Source organism: Sprattus sprattus (genome assembly GCF_963457725.1).
Source record: "Sprattus sprattus genome assembly, chromosome: 19".
Classification (NCBI taxonomy): Eukaryota; Metazoa; Chordata; class Actinopteri; order Clupeiformes; family Clupeidae; genus Sprattus; species Sprattus sprattus.
Window position 1 is genome coordinate 3053769 of NC_137917.1, and position 17288 is coordinate 3071056.

Consider the following 17288-nt stretch of genomic DNA (forward strand, 5'->3'; position numbering starts at 1 on the left):
GTTGAATTTGCATTAAGCTCACAACTGTACACGACACAAAACATGAATGTATATCACATCACATCTATAAAATGCCAGTAACAGCTGATCTTTGTAAACCTGACACTGTCCTGCTAAGATATGTGATCTACTATGCTATGGAACTATACATTGATTAATAATGACTTAATACATTTCTAAAATATGATTGATCCAACAAATCAAAAGAGGTTCTTCACAGAACATTACGAAAACAAGGCTGTCAGTTGAAGACATTTATAATGGTGTGCAACTGATCCAAGGTCAGCTCTAAGGGTCTTCACCTCTAACCACAGGACAGCTCTTGCCATACAACTGCCTTTTTCTCCACAGGCCAGACCCCAATGCTCCCTTCACAAACCGTATCCAAATCCCAAATTGTCATTTTTTTTTGCCTTGAACTGCCACACCATAAAGAAGACAATCTTTCTTATTTTTTCTTATTTTCCATTTCAGTAGCCTACATCATAGCCCCTGAGAAGAGGCATCAACTGTACTGACACCAACATCAAACAAGATGAATTAAACATGATATTAGCCTTAACCTATCATTACACCCCTATTGTTTATGATCTGAAGACGGCTCAGAGTTGAGACATCAGAGACGGGGAAAGACACCGCCATAATTCTACACGTATCAAAGATGAAACAGCTTAGACGAAAAGAACACGCCCTGAGGTAACGTTAACGCCCTGGATTTGAGACAGGACATTTTGTATAAAGAGCAGCAGGTGTGACACTGGAACAGCCACACTCTTTCATTTTGTGCCCGCGTACCAGCATAGAATCATTCATGGGTCTAAGGGGTCACACAGTCATAATTCACAGTCTAGTTTGAAGGGGTGTTTACACAGCCGTGAGAGAGCATACCCATCTGTGTGTATGCGTGTGTGTTTATCCATTCATTATTCATGTCCCCTGCCAAAGAAACCAAGTAAGCAAACACTGAGAAGAAAGAACCTGGCAACGTCCACGGAGAGGAGACAATGCATTTTCAATAAGATGGCTGTACAACAAAAGGTCACCATTACAGAATAATATCAAGAAATGAAAACAAAGAGTACAGCCCTATATTGTTCAAACAGTACAAGTTGTCTAAGTACACTGTTTTGAGTCTAACCAGAAAACAGCACTCTCAAAGAATTATGGCATTTACAAGTTATCTATTAGTATTTTCTAATGTTCTGCTTTTTTAATGTCATAACAAAGGAAAGATAAACTTCTCAAAGTGAGCCAGAGGAAATAAACTTGTCTGTTTGTGTAAAATCATTATGGACATCATGAATGCGCCGTTCCGTGGAAAGCTCTTCTTCCTCTCTTGGAATGTGCCCAAGGGGAGCTTGGTATGGCTCCGTTCCCAACAATTTGTTTTTGTGTAAATATTAACGATCTGAGCACGTCAGAACAAGATCCTTGCCATGAGGTGTATTTTAATATTGTGGCATGGCGTTTCGTGCCAATCTGCTGAGGGAGCAGATCTGACGCGGCTATCCGTCAGAAACATGTTTTGGGGATAATTAAATAACCATTTACATAATAAACTGAAGTCATTCCACTTTAGATGTGGATTTAGACTAGACACCTTCAGCAGTGGACAGTTGGATGTTGGTGTACACAACTGAGTTGGATGGTGTTAGGAACCCAATGGAGGACGCCAAATGGTAAAAATAAACTCTGAGCACCGTGCGGATGTGTCCCCTCACTCCCGGTGAAACTCATAAATACGGCCCGTGAGATACAGACTGTCCCATGATGGCTATCATGACCCTACTGTTCCCTTGCCTCGCTTTTGGCCGCTTTTAATGGCACTGTCCTGTCTAATGTCCCAGAGCACATTCGGACGCACCAAAAACCAGCACTTAAACAATAGTGTAAGGGCTGCACTGGAGTGATCTACTCTCCCCAAGTGGACCCCAGACTCAATGTGTTCTGTGTACGTCCTGAGTTTCTGGAACATTCCATACTGCTTTATTGCTGTACCTCAGCCTGTAGAATTTACAGTCGTCGTGATGAGTGAAAACTTGGTTTCACAAGGACATTTTATTTGTCCTTGGATAATAAATGAAAGGTGGAGTTCCATAAAACTCTAAACGTCATATACGTGGCTGCAAACTCAAGAACATTTGCCGTGAGTGTGTCCAGGAAATATATGAGCAGTTCACACATTCTGACCATTTAATGGTCCATTTTCTTTCATTTCTGTCTAGCTTTTAGCAGATGTATCTGACTTTATTTGCAAGTCAAAGATTGTGGTATTAGCAGGAACATATAGGAGATGACATCCACTACTCTACTTTCAGTTTAGGGAGAGATACATCACCTCAAATGTCACCTGATAGACGAGATGACAAACTATACAAACCTAAACTTTAACTACTTACAATAAAATCAATATAGCTATTACTTATACATACTTATACATTGCTTAGGGATATATACAAGCAAATCATTAACAATTAATGATTAATAGCATGGTCGATAAAAGTGACAGTAAAATGAGCATATCTGTGTGGAGCTCAAGGTACAGGCCAGGACCCACCAAGATGTCACGCATAATTTCCTTTTCTCTCAGACACACCTAAAGCTAATGACCTATCTGGAGATCCAGTCAGGGCAGTTCAACAGGATGCACACCTACCATTATCTCAGCTTTCACTGTTGGCACTACCCCATTTTCTGTCTTTAAAGCTATTACCAATTGTTATCAATGCCATAACGGCAGTAAATTGTCTTCACTTTTCTTTCAAATCAAAGAATTACAAAAATGTGTCAAAACAAAAGCATCTTTAAAGAAGAGTGCATAGAAGACAGTGTTGTAAGCCCACTGGTGAGATCCCTACACCTACTGGTGCACTCCCTAAACCCACTGGTGAGCTCCCTAAACCCACTGGTGAGCTCCCTAAACCCACTGGTGATCTCCCTACACCCACTGGTGATCTCCCTACACCCACTGGTGAGCTCCCTACACCCACTGGTGAGCTCCCTAAACCCACTGGTGAGCTCCCTACATCCACTGGTGATCTCCCTAAACCCACTGGTGAGCTCCCTCCAAAGCGACTGAGAAGAGATGTAGTGAAGGGCTGTCATGAGATGCACAGGTGCCGGTGAGAGAGCACAGCTGATGCCAGATCAGACGCCGCTGGTGAGTGTCACTGCACCGGAGGACCATAAATCAACACAGGGGAAAGTCAGTGTCCCCCGGGGCCAAAGAGGGAGTGAGGCACTGACCCCAGTGCAATGGGTGTTCATCTCAGAACACTGCTGGTAAGAATAATATTAGACATTTGGTTTAATGTTTTAGGTGTTCCCGTGTCCCAACTGACTGAGCAACTGGTAGATCAATGTGCCAACAACACCTAGATGGGTTCAGTACTCTTATGCTGATAAAAATGTATACCTGCACTGTACATAGCTTTGGCTATTAGCGGCAGGCGGTGCGCCTGAATTGTAAGCTTCTATGATAAATGCTCTCATTATTCAAAACTGTCATTTATCTTCAGGTTGATCTTTATGAAACAGAAATGTCTTAGATATTATCTCATTAACTGAATACAGTTCCAAGTAAGTGACTGCATCAGTGGAGATCAGGAAACACCTGTGGTTTAGTCTCATATCTGCATCTCTTTTAGCTGTATAAAGTACCTCTTAAGGCATGACTCTGTTTCTCTGTCTCCCAGCGCTTTGTGAGATGGATTATCATTCCATTCATGACTAGACACACCTGGGCAAACATGTTCTGTCTCCCAGTCAACCTAGACCAAATGACATAATTGCATATTCCCAGGCAAAAAAAAAAACCTGTTGCCAGACAAGTTTAACAGTCTTGCCAAATTTCCTTCGAACCCATCCCAACACACATACGCTAGGTCACATTAAAGTGTGCGCTTCCCACTGGCAGTACACATAAGCTACATGCATTCTCTGCCTGTGTTGCCGAACACGAGTTATAGCAACATGAGACCTGAGATCAGTGTTCTGTGCTGCCTGGGAATAATGAGAGTTAAGCCCATTGCAGCTGCAGAAAGGTCAGACACTTGAAAAACCCTGGCTCAGGCACGGAGATATGTCAGCCAGGGTCTGAACCTGGTCCATAGCAGACAACAGTGGACATGCAGGACGGTGGGTGGGTGTGTGGGTTTTTGTGGCGCGGTGATGAACTGAGCGATCACCACTTTGTTATGGTTCTGACCTTACACATTCATCTGTGTTAAAGAAGGGAATAGGTCACATGAGCGGGAGAGCCCATTTCTATTCTATAATCACCATTTCCAGATATTACCAGATGACAAATTAACAGATACTATACGCATAAAAAAAGCAAGAATATTCCACCAACCTAAAAGTGACACACTTCATGGGCTTATACTGACTAAAGGGAGAGGATGAATTATATATCTACAAACATCTGAAAACAAACACACCAGCAGATGGCAGATACATGATCAAACTGCACATACAGCTCTCTGATAACACACAAGGGGAGATAACTACTTCTCAGATATGAGAGATGGGAGATGGCTCGAGCCACTCCTCTTCCTACCAACTTGACTATCCAGGACTCACAGAGTTAAACTCAGTCCTCTGGGGGTAAAGAGACACACACACACACACACACACACACACACACACACACACACACACACACACACACACACACACACACACACACACACACACACACACACACACACACACACACACACACACACACACACACACACACACACACACACACACACAAACAAACGCACGTGGGAGAAAGCAGCCCAAAGAACAGCAAACAGCAGCCCTTCAGACTTTGCCTTGTCTAAAAGGTGACCTGGAGTCCTCCCCGTATGTGGTGGTTCACAAACAGAACCACCTAACCTCCACCACCTCCACCTTCCCCAGGCATGTCTTACCTTGTCTCGGCTGCGTCCGTGAGCGCCACACAGCTATCAGGATGACAACGTGCCCCAAAACCACCAGGGCGGGGAGCACGTTTTCTAGGGGGCTTGCCGGCATTAGGACAGAGATAAGCTGGGGATGACACTGACCGCAGTGACAGGTGGGAGGGCAGGGGGTGAAAGGGGTGGGAGGGGGAGGTGGGGGGAGTGTGAGGCACGTCTGCGAGCGGAGAGGGGTGGGTTCAGAACCTTTTAAAAAAAGACTGGCAGCTAAAGTTCCCTCCAGCTGGAGCAGGAAAACGTTTAAAAGTCCACACACACACACACACCCCCCGTGTGTACTCTTCTTTTGCTTTATTCAAGGAAAGACACTGATCTTTAACGCACACCCACACTCCCACTCACGGTGGAATTCAAACACTCCCTGCTCCTTTCACTCAATAGGTTGGCCAGGAACAACAACATAACTTTGTAGATAACTACCACAAAGACCACCGCAAAGGTCTTTGCTGTGTCAGATAACAGAGGGAATTCTTGCAGAACTCAGTCATTTCTTAAATGCTACCTCCTCCTTGACATCTATCCGTTCCCTATTTAAATCTCTAGCTTATGTCCTCATATTTTATCTCTACTTTCAAATGTAAAGAACACAATTTACCATATGCTTGCTATTTCTAGGCACATCTTTGTATATAGGACCTGTGTCCAAAGGGTCTAATCCAGTGTTTCTTAAACGTATTCAGACCAAGGACCACTTAGCCAATAAAAAAAACTTGTGGACCATCTAACTAAATAGTATATCCCCGGAACAACAGGCCTCCTACCCAGACCTGGCTCCAGACACTTGTTAGCAGCACATGATTTTCACGGTTGGGCTCTCCTTTTTTACTTACCGGTACCGGTATTGATATGACAATGAAATAGGCAAAACATATGGAACCCTGGTCCATGCGTGACTTGGTTATGTTACAAACTATAGTTCGCTCACAGCCTCATACTCCTATCACACACTCAGACATGCCAATGTATCACACAAAACAACGATGCGCATACCCCAGGGCTGGATTAAAACAATGGGCTTTAGGGGCTGCAGCCCCGGGCCTCGCCACCAGGGGGGCCTCAGGTTGCCCGATGTCGAGTGAGTCAACGGCACTGCGCATAACATAAGAAGCATTCAGAGTGAAACAAATTATAATGCGCGAAAATGTCCGGTCAAAGAAAGCACGAGAGTGGGGCCAAAAGACTGGTCCGTGGACCGTGACCCTCTTATCACAAAAGGCCTCAAGTGCAAAGTAAGACTGAAGAAGATAAATTCACATTTCTAAACTTTGCTTTGGTTCGCAGCACATCGCATTAAGACAGGGATAAACACTTTTAATAACATGCTTTCAAATACGATGATGCAGGTCACAAGTCAGGCTTCCCGGTTCCATCTAAATAGGCCTAATAAAACATAAATTCTTTCAGCAATTGAAGATGTATGAGTTTTTATCCTCACACATATTGCTGCAGATTAGGCTAATTCATTGAAAATTGTAGACACATTATTTGCAAGCCAGTAAGACATAGCTAAGTGAAATGCTTTAGCTTAGCTATAGAATCTTCCATTTTCGCAGTCATGGTCAAATATAAGTGTAGAGGTTATCACTGAGGTTTTTTGTCAGATCAGGACTAAATAGGGTCTACGCTCAATCCAGTTTGTGAGGTATTGCGCAATCTGAGATGAGGCACAGCTCTTCGTTGCCTCATCCTCTTGCTGTCTTCTGTCTGTTTGAACAGGACATGCGCAAATTCAGCGATTTTGATTATAAACTGCTTGAAATGATTGGAATCATGCAGAAAATACATTTATATCACAGACGAGTGATATAGGCTCTGCCTCCCCTGACCGCACGTTCGTGCTCTCGCATAGAAACGTGGGTGCGGAGCCAAGCTGTTGCTTCACTAATAGGCATATGCTTAATCAATTTGTTATTTCATTCCCTGGCTATTTAGCCTTGTTTTTGCTTTTGAATGAATGGAAATATGTATACATTTATATTATTGGTTTATTATTGTCTACAGTGTAGTCTACTACACACATACATTTTATCCTTGGCTTTAAACTAATCATATTTATAGAGTTGTTCTGTGGACTTTAAAGCACTGATGTGACAGTACACCTGGCGTGGGTTTGTGTGCGTGTCATGATGTGCGTCAGGGCGATATAGGGGCCTCATCCTGGTAATTAGCCCCAGGCCTCAAAATGTCTTAATCCGGCCCTGCACGCGACCGCAGTAATCCACTACCAACATTAGGCAAGCCGACTGGCATTAATATAGCCATCATAAAGTCATCCTAGTTGTCATTACCCAACGTGACTTACTTTTGGCCGTCGCGGTATCGCGGACCATTACGGGGCACTGGCGGACCACCAGTGGTTAGCGGACCACACTTTGAGAACGACTGGTCTTATCATTGTTGATAACTGATGATCAAGAAATTAGCCTTCAAATTGCTATAGTGCCCTCTTCTTTCTTATGTCACAACTTAAGCTAAGATGAAGACGCAAAGTTTGTTGACCACCTAACTCACTGTCATCACCAGTACATCTATTCCAAGTTTATGAGCTGTATCTTCATATATTTATACCAGTATGTTGACGTGGCTTCTAGGCAGACTGCAGTTGCCCAACCTGAGCAAGGTTTGATCACCAAACAAACATGACCCCCCCCCCCCCTTTTTTTCTCTCTCTTCCTCACTGTCCGGAGACCTGGAGACGTCAACTTCAAACATCTCGACTCCAAAAGTTTTAACCAGGACCTCCCTTGTTCACGGCAAACACAGGTGTGAGCATTCTATGGCTTTTACACAAATAGCGCAGTGGCACAGCTCCTAACAGACATGTGGTGGTGACACTTCACCCCTATTTCCCACCCTCCCGTTTGACATTTGTCATGGTACTACAGCTGTCAGTCAGTACTGGTAAACACATAGCCACTGTCAGACCTTTTGGAGGAGGGAGACCCAGGGAGCAGAGACCAACACAGTCAACCAGACAAGAGACATAGCCTTCCGAAAATGCTGTGTTTTTAAAATAAGCCGCAGCACATATCACGCGTTATTCAAGTCCATCGTGGTGAGTCCACAGGTTTAAAAATGGAATAGAATTTCAGTGCTGGTGCCCGAAGCTCGTGGATGTGTAAATGCGAATATGTGTGTGTGTGTGAGAGAGAGAGAAAGAGAATGTGTGAGTGTGTGTGTGTGTGTGAGAGAGAGAGAGAGACAGAGAGTGGAAAGTGTCTCCCCTCCTCTCGGAAGCACAGCAACATTTCTCGTGCCGTGTCTGCCAAAACCACACAGTGGACAGCCGCACACAGAGACGCACTACAACAGACAACACAAGACACTCGGCTTAAAAGCAGGCCAACCTTACCGGGTATAACCTTCATTTAGACGCCTTGTGGAACTTGGAGACACCAGAGGTCGGGAGGAGATATAGAGGAGCGCCGAGAAAGAACCAGATAGAGAAAATGGGGAAAATGAAGGGAGGCACACCCGTTTGTTTGCTACGAGCTGCCCTGTTTCGCCCCCTTCTTAATTTTGACAGCCCATGCCTGCTGCTTGGGCATGTCAGCTGGCTCCCTGGTGGCTTCGCAATTAGCCAGTGGAGGGCGGGGGCGGGTAGGGCGCGGAGGGGGTCCTGCTTGGAGAGGTGGGTGGGGGAAGGGGAGTGTGGGGAAAGGGGAGTGTGGGTGGAGGGGTGAGGGTACATGGGGTATTAGAGCTTGGAGTGGGATATAAATATCGAAACGAGGCAAGCTTGTCAAGCTGTCGCAGTTAGAAGCTGATGAAACTGCTCTGGCGTCCGCTGGGCTTCTGCCACTCAAGACCCGACAGAGGCAGGCTTTTCCCCAAGATGAAAGAGCTATTCTGTCCCGATGAGATCACAGATCCCCGGCTTATACTGCCATTTAGACACACGTCTGTCATTCTGAGTGGACAGTATACAGACCCACATAGATCCATTTGTATACAAAACTTTAGAGAATGTATTCTCATAAGTAGAAGTAGAAGTAAAAGCATTTTAGATGTATCTTCCTTGTGTTAATTCCTTGTGTTAAGGTCAAAGCTCGTGTTCCAAATGCCATAAGCATTCCTTCGGTGCTCCACTCGAATTCTAAACACTCAACCCAAGACCTATGGCTGTACATTCAACATAATACATTCAGAACAACAGTCAGAACTCTCAGAAAAAAAACACTGAAAGAAAACTGAAAGTAGAAAACAGCCTGACACCTTCTTGTCCTTTAGCCATAAAACATCTTGTACCCTGACAAAAGTCATGAACTGAAATCTGACCATCACATAAATTACACACATGGCCTGCGTGAACAGAGAGTACAACTCTGCCAGGCTCAGCCCAACTCAGCCCAATACAAACAGTACACTCTAAACAGGTGGTGTCCAACCAGTCTAGCGCTGGCCTAAACAAGTCCCCATCTGAAATGATACAACATACAAAAGTGCAGTAGGAGCAGATCAGAGCAGATCAGAGCTAAATGTTTCAGAGACGCATATTTACAGACTAAATATGGCGTAGCTCAGTCGCTGGTGGTCCATCGGACGAGTTGGAAAATCTGAGCTCAGGTCCCTAAATGCCAGTAAACACATTTATTTTTCTTCCAGGACAGATAGCTGGGATGGCTGGCATGGCTGGAGCTCCCAGTCTCCTGCACCTTTGGCATACTGACGCTTTGGGGACCCCACAAGACGCAAAGCACCCCCTATATTTAGTGTCTATTACATTACTGTGCTTGGTTTTTGCTTCGCACTTACAATTGTGACTTATGGTGCTGACAGAATATCCACTTTCACACTTGTAATTTTCGCTGCTGTGTTTACACTACGCTCGTCTGCGTCCATTTCTGTACCAGAGAGTTTGGGACTAAATGGACTAACTTGTGAGGCTTTATTAGACACCCTTGGCTCAGCGCACAAATGCTTTGGACATTAGAGAGAGACACTCAATAGTGTAAAAATAGTCGCGGCCATCTAGATAGGTTTCTTCCTCTCGTGATGTTAAATTAGGCCGGCCTAAAAACTGACGGGGAATTGCCGAATTAAGCAACAGGGCGGAGAAGAAGCGCCAGTCGTCTAGTTGAACTTAATGAAGTGAGGTGGCAAGGGGAATGACTCATGCAAGTCATCTGAGCATGTACAAAGACCAGGGGGTGGGGTGTCTCCGAGTTAATGTACATTCTTGTACATCATCAAAAGGGGTGCCAAGGGAATCCATAGCATGAAAAGGATATGGAAGAGAGGCTGCCAAAAAAAGGCTGTGCCAACTTCACAGGAACTATTTCTTTCAGCTTTGTGTATTTACAGGTGTCTTCGTTTGAATACTACAGGAACTGCTTTTGTTTTTCATATAAACAAAATGTGGGATGTTGGGCTTCATCACAGAGGATTCAAAACAACAGTAAGAGAAAGCCTCTCTCCACAAGATGTCACGGGGCCCCATCATGTGAGTCTATGCCCTGTATGCTTGCCATGCAGACTGACATTCATACACTCTTTTCAGTACTCACGCAACTGCTTGAGACCTGGGACCTCCAAAGGGCTGCATTCAGAAGGCATGGATTCCTGTGCTGTGCTACAGATAACTGCTTTGAGTATAAAGGCTTCAACTACTGTACAATGAGTCATCCAAAGAGACCGACTGACCAGCCGGCACTCATTATATTGCACTGAGAACTATAATTGAAAGTGGTTCCATAAGCTTTTTTCTTCCTCCAAGCCAGATCCTTCCAATCCACTCACTGGCACAATGAAAAGACACACTCATACGTCAAAAATGGAAGAGAGAGAGGAGAGAAGAACAAGAGAGGAAGAATGCTAGAAAGGCTAGAAAGTCCTGCACTTTTTTTAAATAGCACTTACGAATCACTTTGATAACATCCTCTTACCATGTACTAATGTTTTTGCCTGTAAATCGCTTTCGCAACCCAGACTGCAACATTGTGTTTATGACTTCAGCTCCGGGTGAAAAAGGCCACATCGGTTCCTGTTAAAGGATTTCTGTCATGACCATCCGAGTGGGTTCATTAGAGGCATCCACCTGTTGACCACACAATTCCCACGAGTGGTGGGACATGAGCTGGTACACGAGTGACTGACATCTTCTCGCTTACTCGCTCGCTCGCACACAACAGTGGGGCCCAGATTTATGGGCTCACTGTTTGGGGCTCACGGGTGCGAAGGCACAACACAGGCTATTGATAGCGTGTGTCAAACCGAACGGAACTTCGCTTCTTTTCATCCGCTCTGTGAAAGGTCACATTTGGCTTTCTCTGAACTCGCTCCAGAGTGACTCACGCACAGCACCACAATCATATGCCATGGAGGAGGAGGGAGGAGGGGACACAGAGGCACCAGTGGTCTGGTATTGAATTGGGCCAAACATGGGGGAATGAGCGGAGGAAACAAAATGGCACGACTGACATAGGAAAGATGGCGGCGAATGGTATGAGGTTGTTTGAGTTGGTTGGTTGAGTTGTTTCTTCACTCAAGAAGAGAGTTTTGAACTTTTTTATCAAATGTGTATATCTATATTTATATATATATATACATGCCTATAGATGATTGATCTCTTGAGAATCTGGAAAAATAGGTGTATAACACATTTTGAAATGTTGTCATTCCAAGGGTATGGCATTATAGCTTAGCCCATGTGGGCGTAGCTTTGAACTAGATATTCGGCTAGTTACTGCACAGTAATTACATGCAAACAGCAATTTCACTGTCATGTACACATAAACATAGCTGTTTAACATTTGGGTGTTTAAAGGGTAATTACTGTGTTCTCTGTCATTCATTTTGTGTAAGAATATTTGATTGCTAGAATGGATCAAATTGTAAAAATCAAAACACACAAAACTCTTTTAGCTTGTTATCCAAATGAACATGCTTCTGTGATTCTGACTAAATCCATTATCTCACAATCGCTTTGAATAGCAGACATTACCTCACAGAGGGGTCTAACTATTACTCTACAGGAGGGGGCGCCAAGGAGTTGGCTTTGAGCACAGCCTGGAGCAAAGGTAGTCACTGAACGAAAGCTGAAAGATGATCTCTGCTAACTCAGAATGAGTGAAATGCCTGTCTGTGGGTAATGGAACAAATGATGCCCAATACAGAGCCCACAGAAAAACATTACTCCCAAAATGACTCCTCCCAGTGTAAAAACTCTTACAACCTGTGAAATCAACCGACACTCCCTGTGAATGCTGCCAAATACTGACACACACCCTGGATACTGTAAACCAAATATTCCTTCTGCCTGAACACAAAGACCTTGCATGTGCAGCCTGCTCTGTCACTATTCAAATCAAGATGCAAATTTTCAAGAACTTAACAAAAGTCGCATACAAACCTCACGAGTCACCACATAAAATGCTTATTTCAGATACCAAAGTTTTAAGAAGACCCCATGAAATGGGATGCATGAGTGTTTTTGCTATCTCTGAAGCCACAGACAGCACAGGAAACTGCTGCCAACACACATTCCGGAATGTGTTCCATTGCTCAATCTGGTACAAAAGCGAAGGAGGGCACTGGTTGTGGTGGTGTGTGTGAGTTTGTGTGTTGAGTGTGTGTGTGTGTGTGTGTGTGTGTGTGTGTGTGTGTGTGTGTGTGTGTGTGTGTGTGTGTGTGTGTGTGTGTGTGTGTGTGTGTGTGTGAGTGTGAGTGTGTGTGTGTGTGTGTGTGTTTGGTGGGGGTGCGGTTGCCCTTATCTTTGGCATGCTCCATTGCATAATCTCTACAGCCACACATGAGCATTGCTTTTGAGTGGACCTCGGAGACGGAAACTAGACACCCGAGACCACAGAACCATGGAACTGGGAAAATCTTGCAGGCTTCCTGTTTGAAACACAGATTCTCGAAGTTACAAGAAAAATAGAGCCCTTTCTCCACTCCCTTGTTCATTCTCTCATTTCCTCTTGTCCTTTAACTCCTCTCCTGAGAGAGTGACAGAAGACAGTGCACCTCTGGGCACCACCCCGCTGACTGACAGGCTCGATCAACACTGGAATTGGGAGGGAGGGAGGGAGGTGACGAGCAGAGCAGAGATTGCAACCATAGTATGCTGGTAAACTGCTTATTACCACAGACCTGGAATTCCCCCATCAGTGTTGTTTTGGAAATGTGAAATGAAGCTGTAAATCTTAAGTCAGTGTCAGACATGTGCAGTGTCTGCTATGCTATGCTTCTCACTCTTGACTCGATTAAGGCTTAGGGAGTGGCTGTGGTGGGAATCGATGCCAATTTGCAAATTTGACTGAAACACACTTGTGGGCTGTTTTATTCACCCCTAAATAGTTTGAACCTGACTAACAGGATGACTGTTCCAGAAATCTTCCATGCAAAATGATGGGATTTGCAGGCTGGCTGTGACTCTGACTCACTGACTGAGCTTTTTCACAAGTTCACAGCAAAACATTTTCAATTACATGGTATGTTGTGATGGGTTTGGCTCGCTATGTCCTTTCTATTTTGATTTCTCAAAGAGCTTTGTAGAATACTTGAAAATGGACTGAAAGTAAACTTGACGTGTGGTTCTTCAAGGGAGTATTCAGTAACTCATATTCACCATATCAAACTCTCATGGCGTCTTGTTTTGTTTTTAACACAAACAAGACAAGCCATTAGTGTTGCTTCTGTCTCGCTCGTGAAAACACGCGGTCACTAACCAGAACACACAAAATGCCAACACCATAACGGGCAGCACACCATTCACCTTGCCACTCCCACCCCCGAGCCAACACTACCAGAAATGTACCCTAGCAACGGCTTCAGTGACATCACAGGTGCAGGACAGGAAGAGAGAAGGAAAGAAAGAAAGAGGAAAAGGGATGGGAAACGGAACTGGAGTATTCACAAACCTTCCTGGAAGTTTGGCCAGGTCTTCTCCTCGGGATCTTCCAGGGAATGGTCCCACTCTTCTGGAGAGCCAGTCCGCTGTTCAGTCAGGGCCCCACCGGCCAGCAGAGCTCTCTCCATGGCCAGCTGCTCCAGGACATCGTAGTCCAGGTCATCGCCCTTGGGCTCGGGTTCCGATGCAGGCGGGGACCCCGCGGCTGTCGGGCTAGCAATATGCTGCACCTCAATGACCTCCTCCACCACGACAATCTTCTTCCTCATGGTGCCGTCGGCCTCGTCCTCACACTTCTTCGCTTCAGTGCTGACTCCCTCAGGCTGTGGCTCAGCGGCGGGGGGAACACTGACGGTGATGACAGGCGGTGTCGGCTGCAGATCCTTGCCCTGCTCGGAGGCCTGGGTGAGGGGGAGTCTTTCCTCCCTCTCTCCTCTCTCGGATTCTGCTGTAGCAGCAGCAGCGGCGGCAGGAGCAGCGAGAGCGGCTGTGTGTTGTGCAACAATGGGAGGCTCCCCCTGCTCGTCGTGGGGGCTGGTCTTGTGAGCAGAGACTGCTGCTGCTGCTGTTGCTGCTGACGCTCCGGCTGCTGCGGGTGCTTCCCTCAGCGAGGAGGATGTTTTCGCTTTCAGGACCTCCCGCTTGATTTTTTCTTCAACGAGCGGGGCTGGCTCCACCTCCCCTTTGTGTGCTGGGGCCTCCACATGCACAGCTGCTGCCGGACAGACTTCCTCAGTGCACATTCCTTTTGAAGGTATCTGCGGAGGGTCATTTGTTCTTGTCACCACTGAGGATGGGGATGAGTCACCATTAATGGTGCTTGCGGTCTCCACCTTAGTTGCCTCTGGCTCCACCGCAGGTGGGGGGGTTGAAATTGTTTCCAAAACAGGGGGAGCAGCTTTCTTTTTCTTTTTTGACTTTGTGGCCTTTGGAGGAACATCAGTCCCTGCACTCACGGCCTCAGGCTTGGGTGAAACCTCAGTTGGTTTAGATGGAGGTGGTGAGAACTGAACAGCAACCTCTTTTTTCAATTCAACTTTGATGCTCTTCTCCTCCACCACTTCTCTCTCATCACACACAGTGGGTGGTCCTGCCTGTTTAACTGCATCTTCTGTCACTTTCACTTCTACCTTGGCTTCAGCCTGCTGAGAGACTGCAGATGCCAATGTGACCTCCAGGGAAGATGCTGCTTTTGGCTCCTGCATGTCACGACCGGCGCTAACCTTTTTGACCTCTCCCTTCTGCTGGACAGAAACTTCAGCCTGTGGTTTAGCTGATTCCACAGGACTTGGTGAGACTTGTTTGCCAGCACTGTTCTCTATTGGTTGCTGGGCAAGTTTTTGTGTTAGCTTAACCTCGGTTTTCTTTTTGATGCTCTCTTTATTATCATTTTTAGATGTCACTACATCAGTCTTCAAAGATGCTGGTGCTGTTGTATTGACTACTGCCTCTGTTGATACTTTGGAAGAGTCTTCTTTGGGCTTGGCATCAGCAGTCTTCTGTCCCTTCAGCAAGGACATGGCAGAGATGCTTGACATCATAATTTCTTTATCAGGTGATAAAGCATTTTGAAGTTTAGTGTCATGTGGTTCAACCTTCACCACCACCTCTTTAATTTCATCTAGTGTTTGTGTTTTAGTGAGATCTTCAGCTGGTTTGGGTGGTTGTTCCTTGGCCTTGGGTCCTGTGCTTTTCACCTGTTTCTCCACCTTAGCAGCAGATTCCACCTGAGCAGCGGCCTTGTCTGGTTTGTTGCCAGTTTGGGGGGGTTTAGCCGTTTCCTGAGGCACTTGGACAGGCACTTCTTTTTTCTGCACCTCTTTGGCTGCTTTAATGGCAGATGACACACCTGATCCCACTGCTGCAACTGTAACTGCTGCTACTGTGGCAATTTGTGCTTGATTGGAGGAGGTCAGATCTGAGAAGGCTGTTGTGCTTTTAACGGCCTGAGAGCTACCTCTGTGGTTCCCAGACACAACCTTCTCCTGCACTGTAAACATTGAAGTCGATTTGATACTAACAGCATCTGTAAAAGGCCTCTCGGAGGTGGTCTCCATGGTGAACCTTTTGTCATAGCCCTGCTCCATCACACGCTCAGATTCTGAGCGAGAAGCCCAACTGTTTCTCATAGGAGGCTGAGCTTGGTCCCCAGAATTCCGAAATGCTTTGGGCTTTTCTTGCTCTGCAGCCATTGGACGACCTCTGAACCGAGGGGTTCTATCAACTGGCAACTCCTCCTCAGCAGATGCCCCCATCCTCTTGTGACGGTATCCCTGGCGCTCCAGCGAAGCTTCATGGCTCTCCGCTCCGGGTTTGGGAACGTACGACGTTGGACCCTCCACTGTCTGGACCCGAGCTGCCCGCTGGGCCAGGGCCAGGGTGGCAGCTGGCCGACGCACCCGCTGCAGAGGGGTTGGTACGATCTCGGGGGGCAGGTGCAGGTAATCCCGCAGGTAAACGATGCCCTCGTTGGTGAGGTACCAATAGAAGTGCCTCCAGGTGAAGGTCTCCCTCACATACCCTCGAGACTTCAGCGAGCCCATAGCGCGGATCACCTGCAGATTCTTCACCGCGGGAACATCGGGGTGCTTGGTCTGGGGCCGCTTGTCTTTCTTGGCCACCATGACGCCATCACGAAACAGCAGCTCATAGATTGCCCGCAGTTCTGCAAGGGGCATCACCATTCCAGCCACCATTGTTGCTCCTCTGTCTGTGAGCCTCAACAGAGACTGTCTGACTAACTAACTGGCAAAAAAAGCACACACGCGCGCACACTGCCTAAAGAGAGAAATAATTAAAGAATGACCTCACTCTTTCTGTCTGCGAGAAGGTCCAGTGGCAGAGCCGGCTGCCACGTGCTTCCAGTGCAATGAAATAGAATGTGTGAGTGAATCCTCAGCGTGTTGCCTCTGTCCTCAGTCTTCCTCTGTCCTCTAATCTTTGAGTGTCCTTCCGAGGGAGGGAGGAAAGTCTGTTTACTTTCTTCTGAAAACTTCCTTGAGGGAAGAACGAGTCGAATTAACTCCGGAGACTGAGTCCTAAGAGCACTGTTCTCTCCTTCACTCTGCCTTCCTTGGAAGTGAACACAGTCCGGGCTACCAGAAGAGCAGTGACAGCCGAGGGAGGGGGTGTGAGCGAGTGAGAGAGGGAGGGAGAGAGGAGTGAGAGAAGGGGGGAGGAGAGAGAAAGAGAGGGACAGAGAATAAGGCAGAGAAAAGAGAGGGAGCAAGAGAGAGAACACTGCTCTACACAGCCCCTCCTACCTTTACCCAGCACTTAATGAAAAAAAGAAGTTGCCTGAAATAAAATCTGAGCGGGATGACTGAGAAAGTGAAGCGTCGGCAAGAGTGAATGAAGCTAATGAAGTAAGCGCAAGTGACGTCCTCAAGATGAAAGCGACGTGAAAAACTCGCAAAAAGGCGAAAAAGCTAAGTGAGCAGCACACCTCTGAAGTGCTCCAGTACGTGCAA

At 46.2% G+C, this 17288-nt stretch overlaps 1 protein-coding gene across 8 annotated transcripts in view; it reads right to left on the bottom strand.

Moving 5' to 3' along the window:
• LOC308380402 (plectin-like) overlaps window positions 1-17288 on the bottom strand; it is a 122548-nt gene that overhangs the window by 54737 nt on the left and 50523 nt on the right. For 2 of the 8 annotated variants that reach the window (XM_080857732.1, XM_080857731.1), the window contains exon 1: window positions 8320-8494. The exons of 4 other annotated variants lie outside the window; for them this stretch is intronic. In XM_080857732.1, the coding sequence (XP_080713858.1) occupies window positions 8320-8335 (16 nt within the window). In that variant the 5' untranslated portion in view covers window positions 8336-8494. Of the gene's footprint in view, window positions 1-8319; window positions 8495-13828; window positions 16915-17288 lie in introns of those variants that run through there. 2 more of the 8 variants (XM_080857726.1, XM_080857725.1) reach the window with 2 other exon arrangements.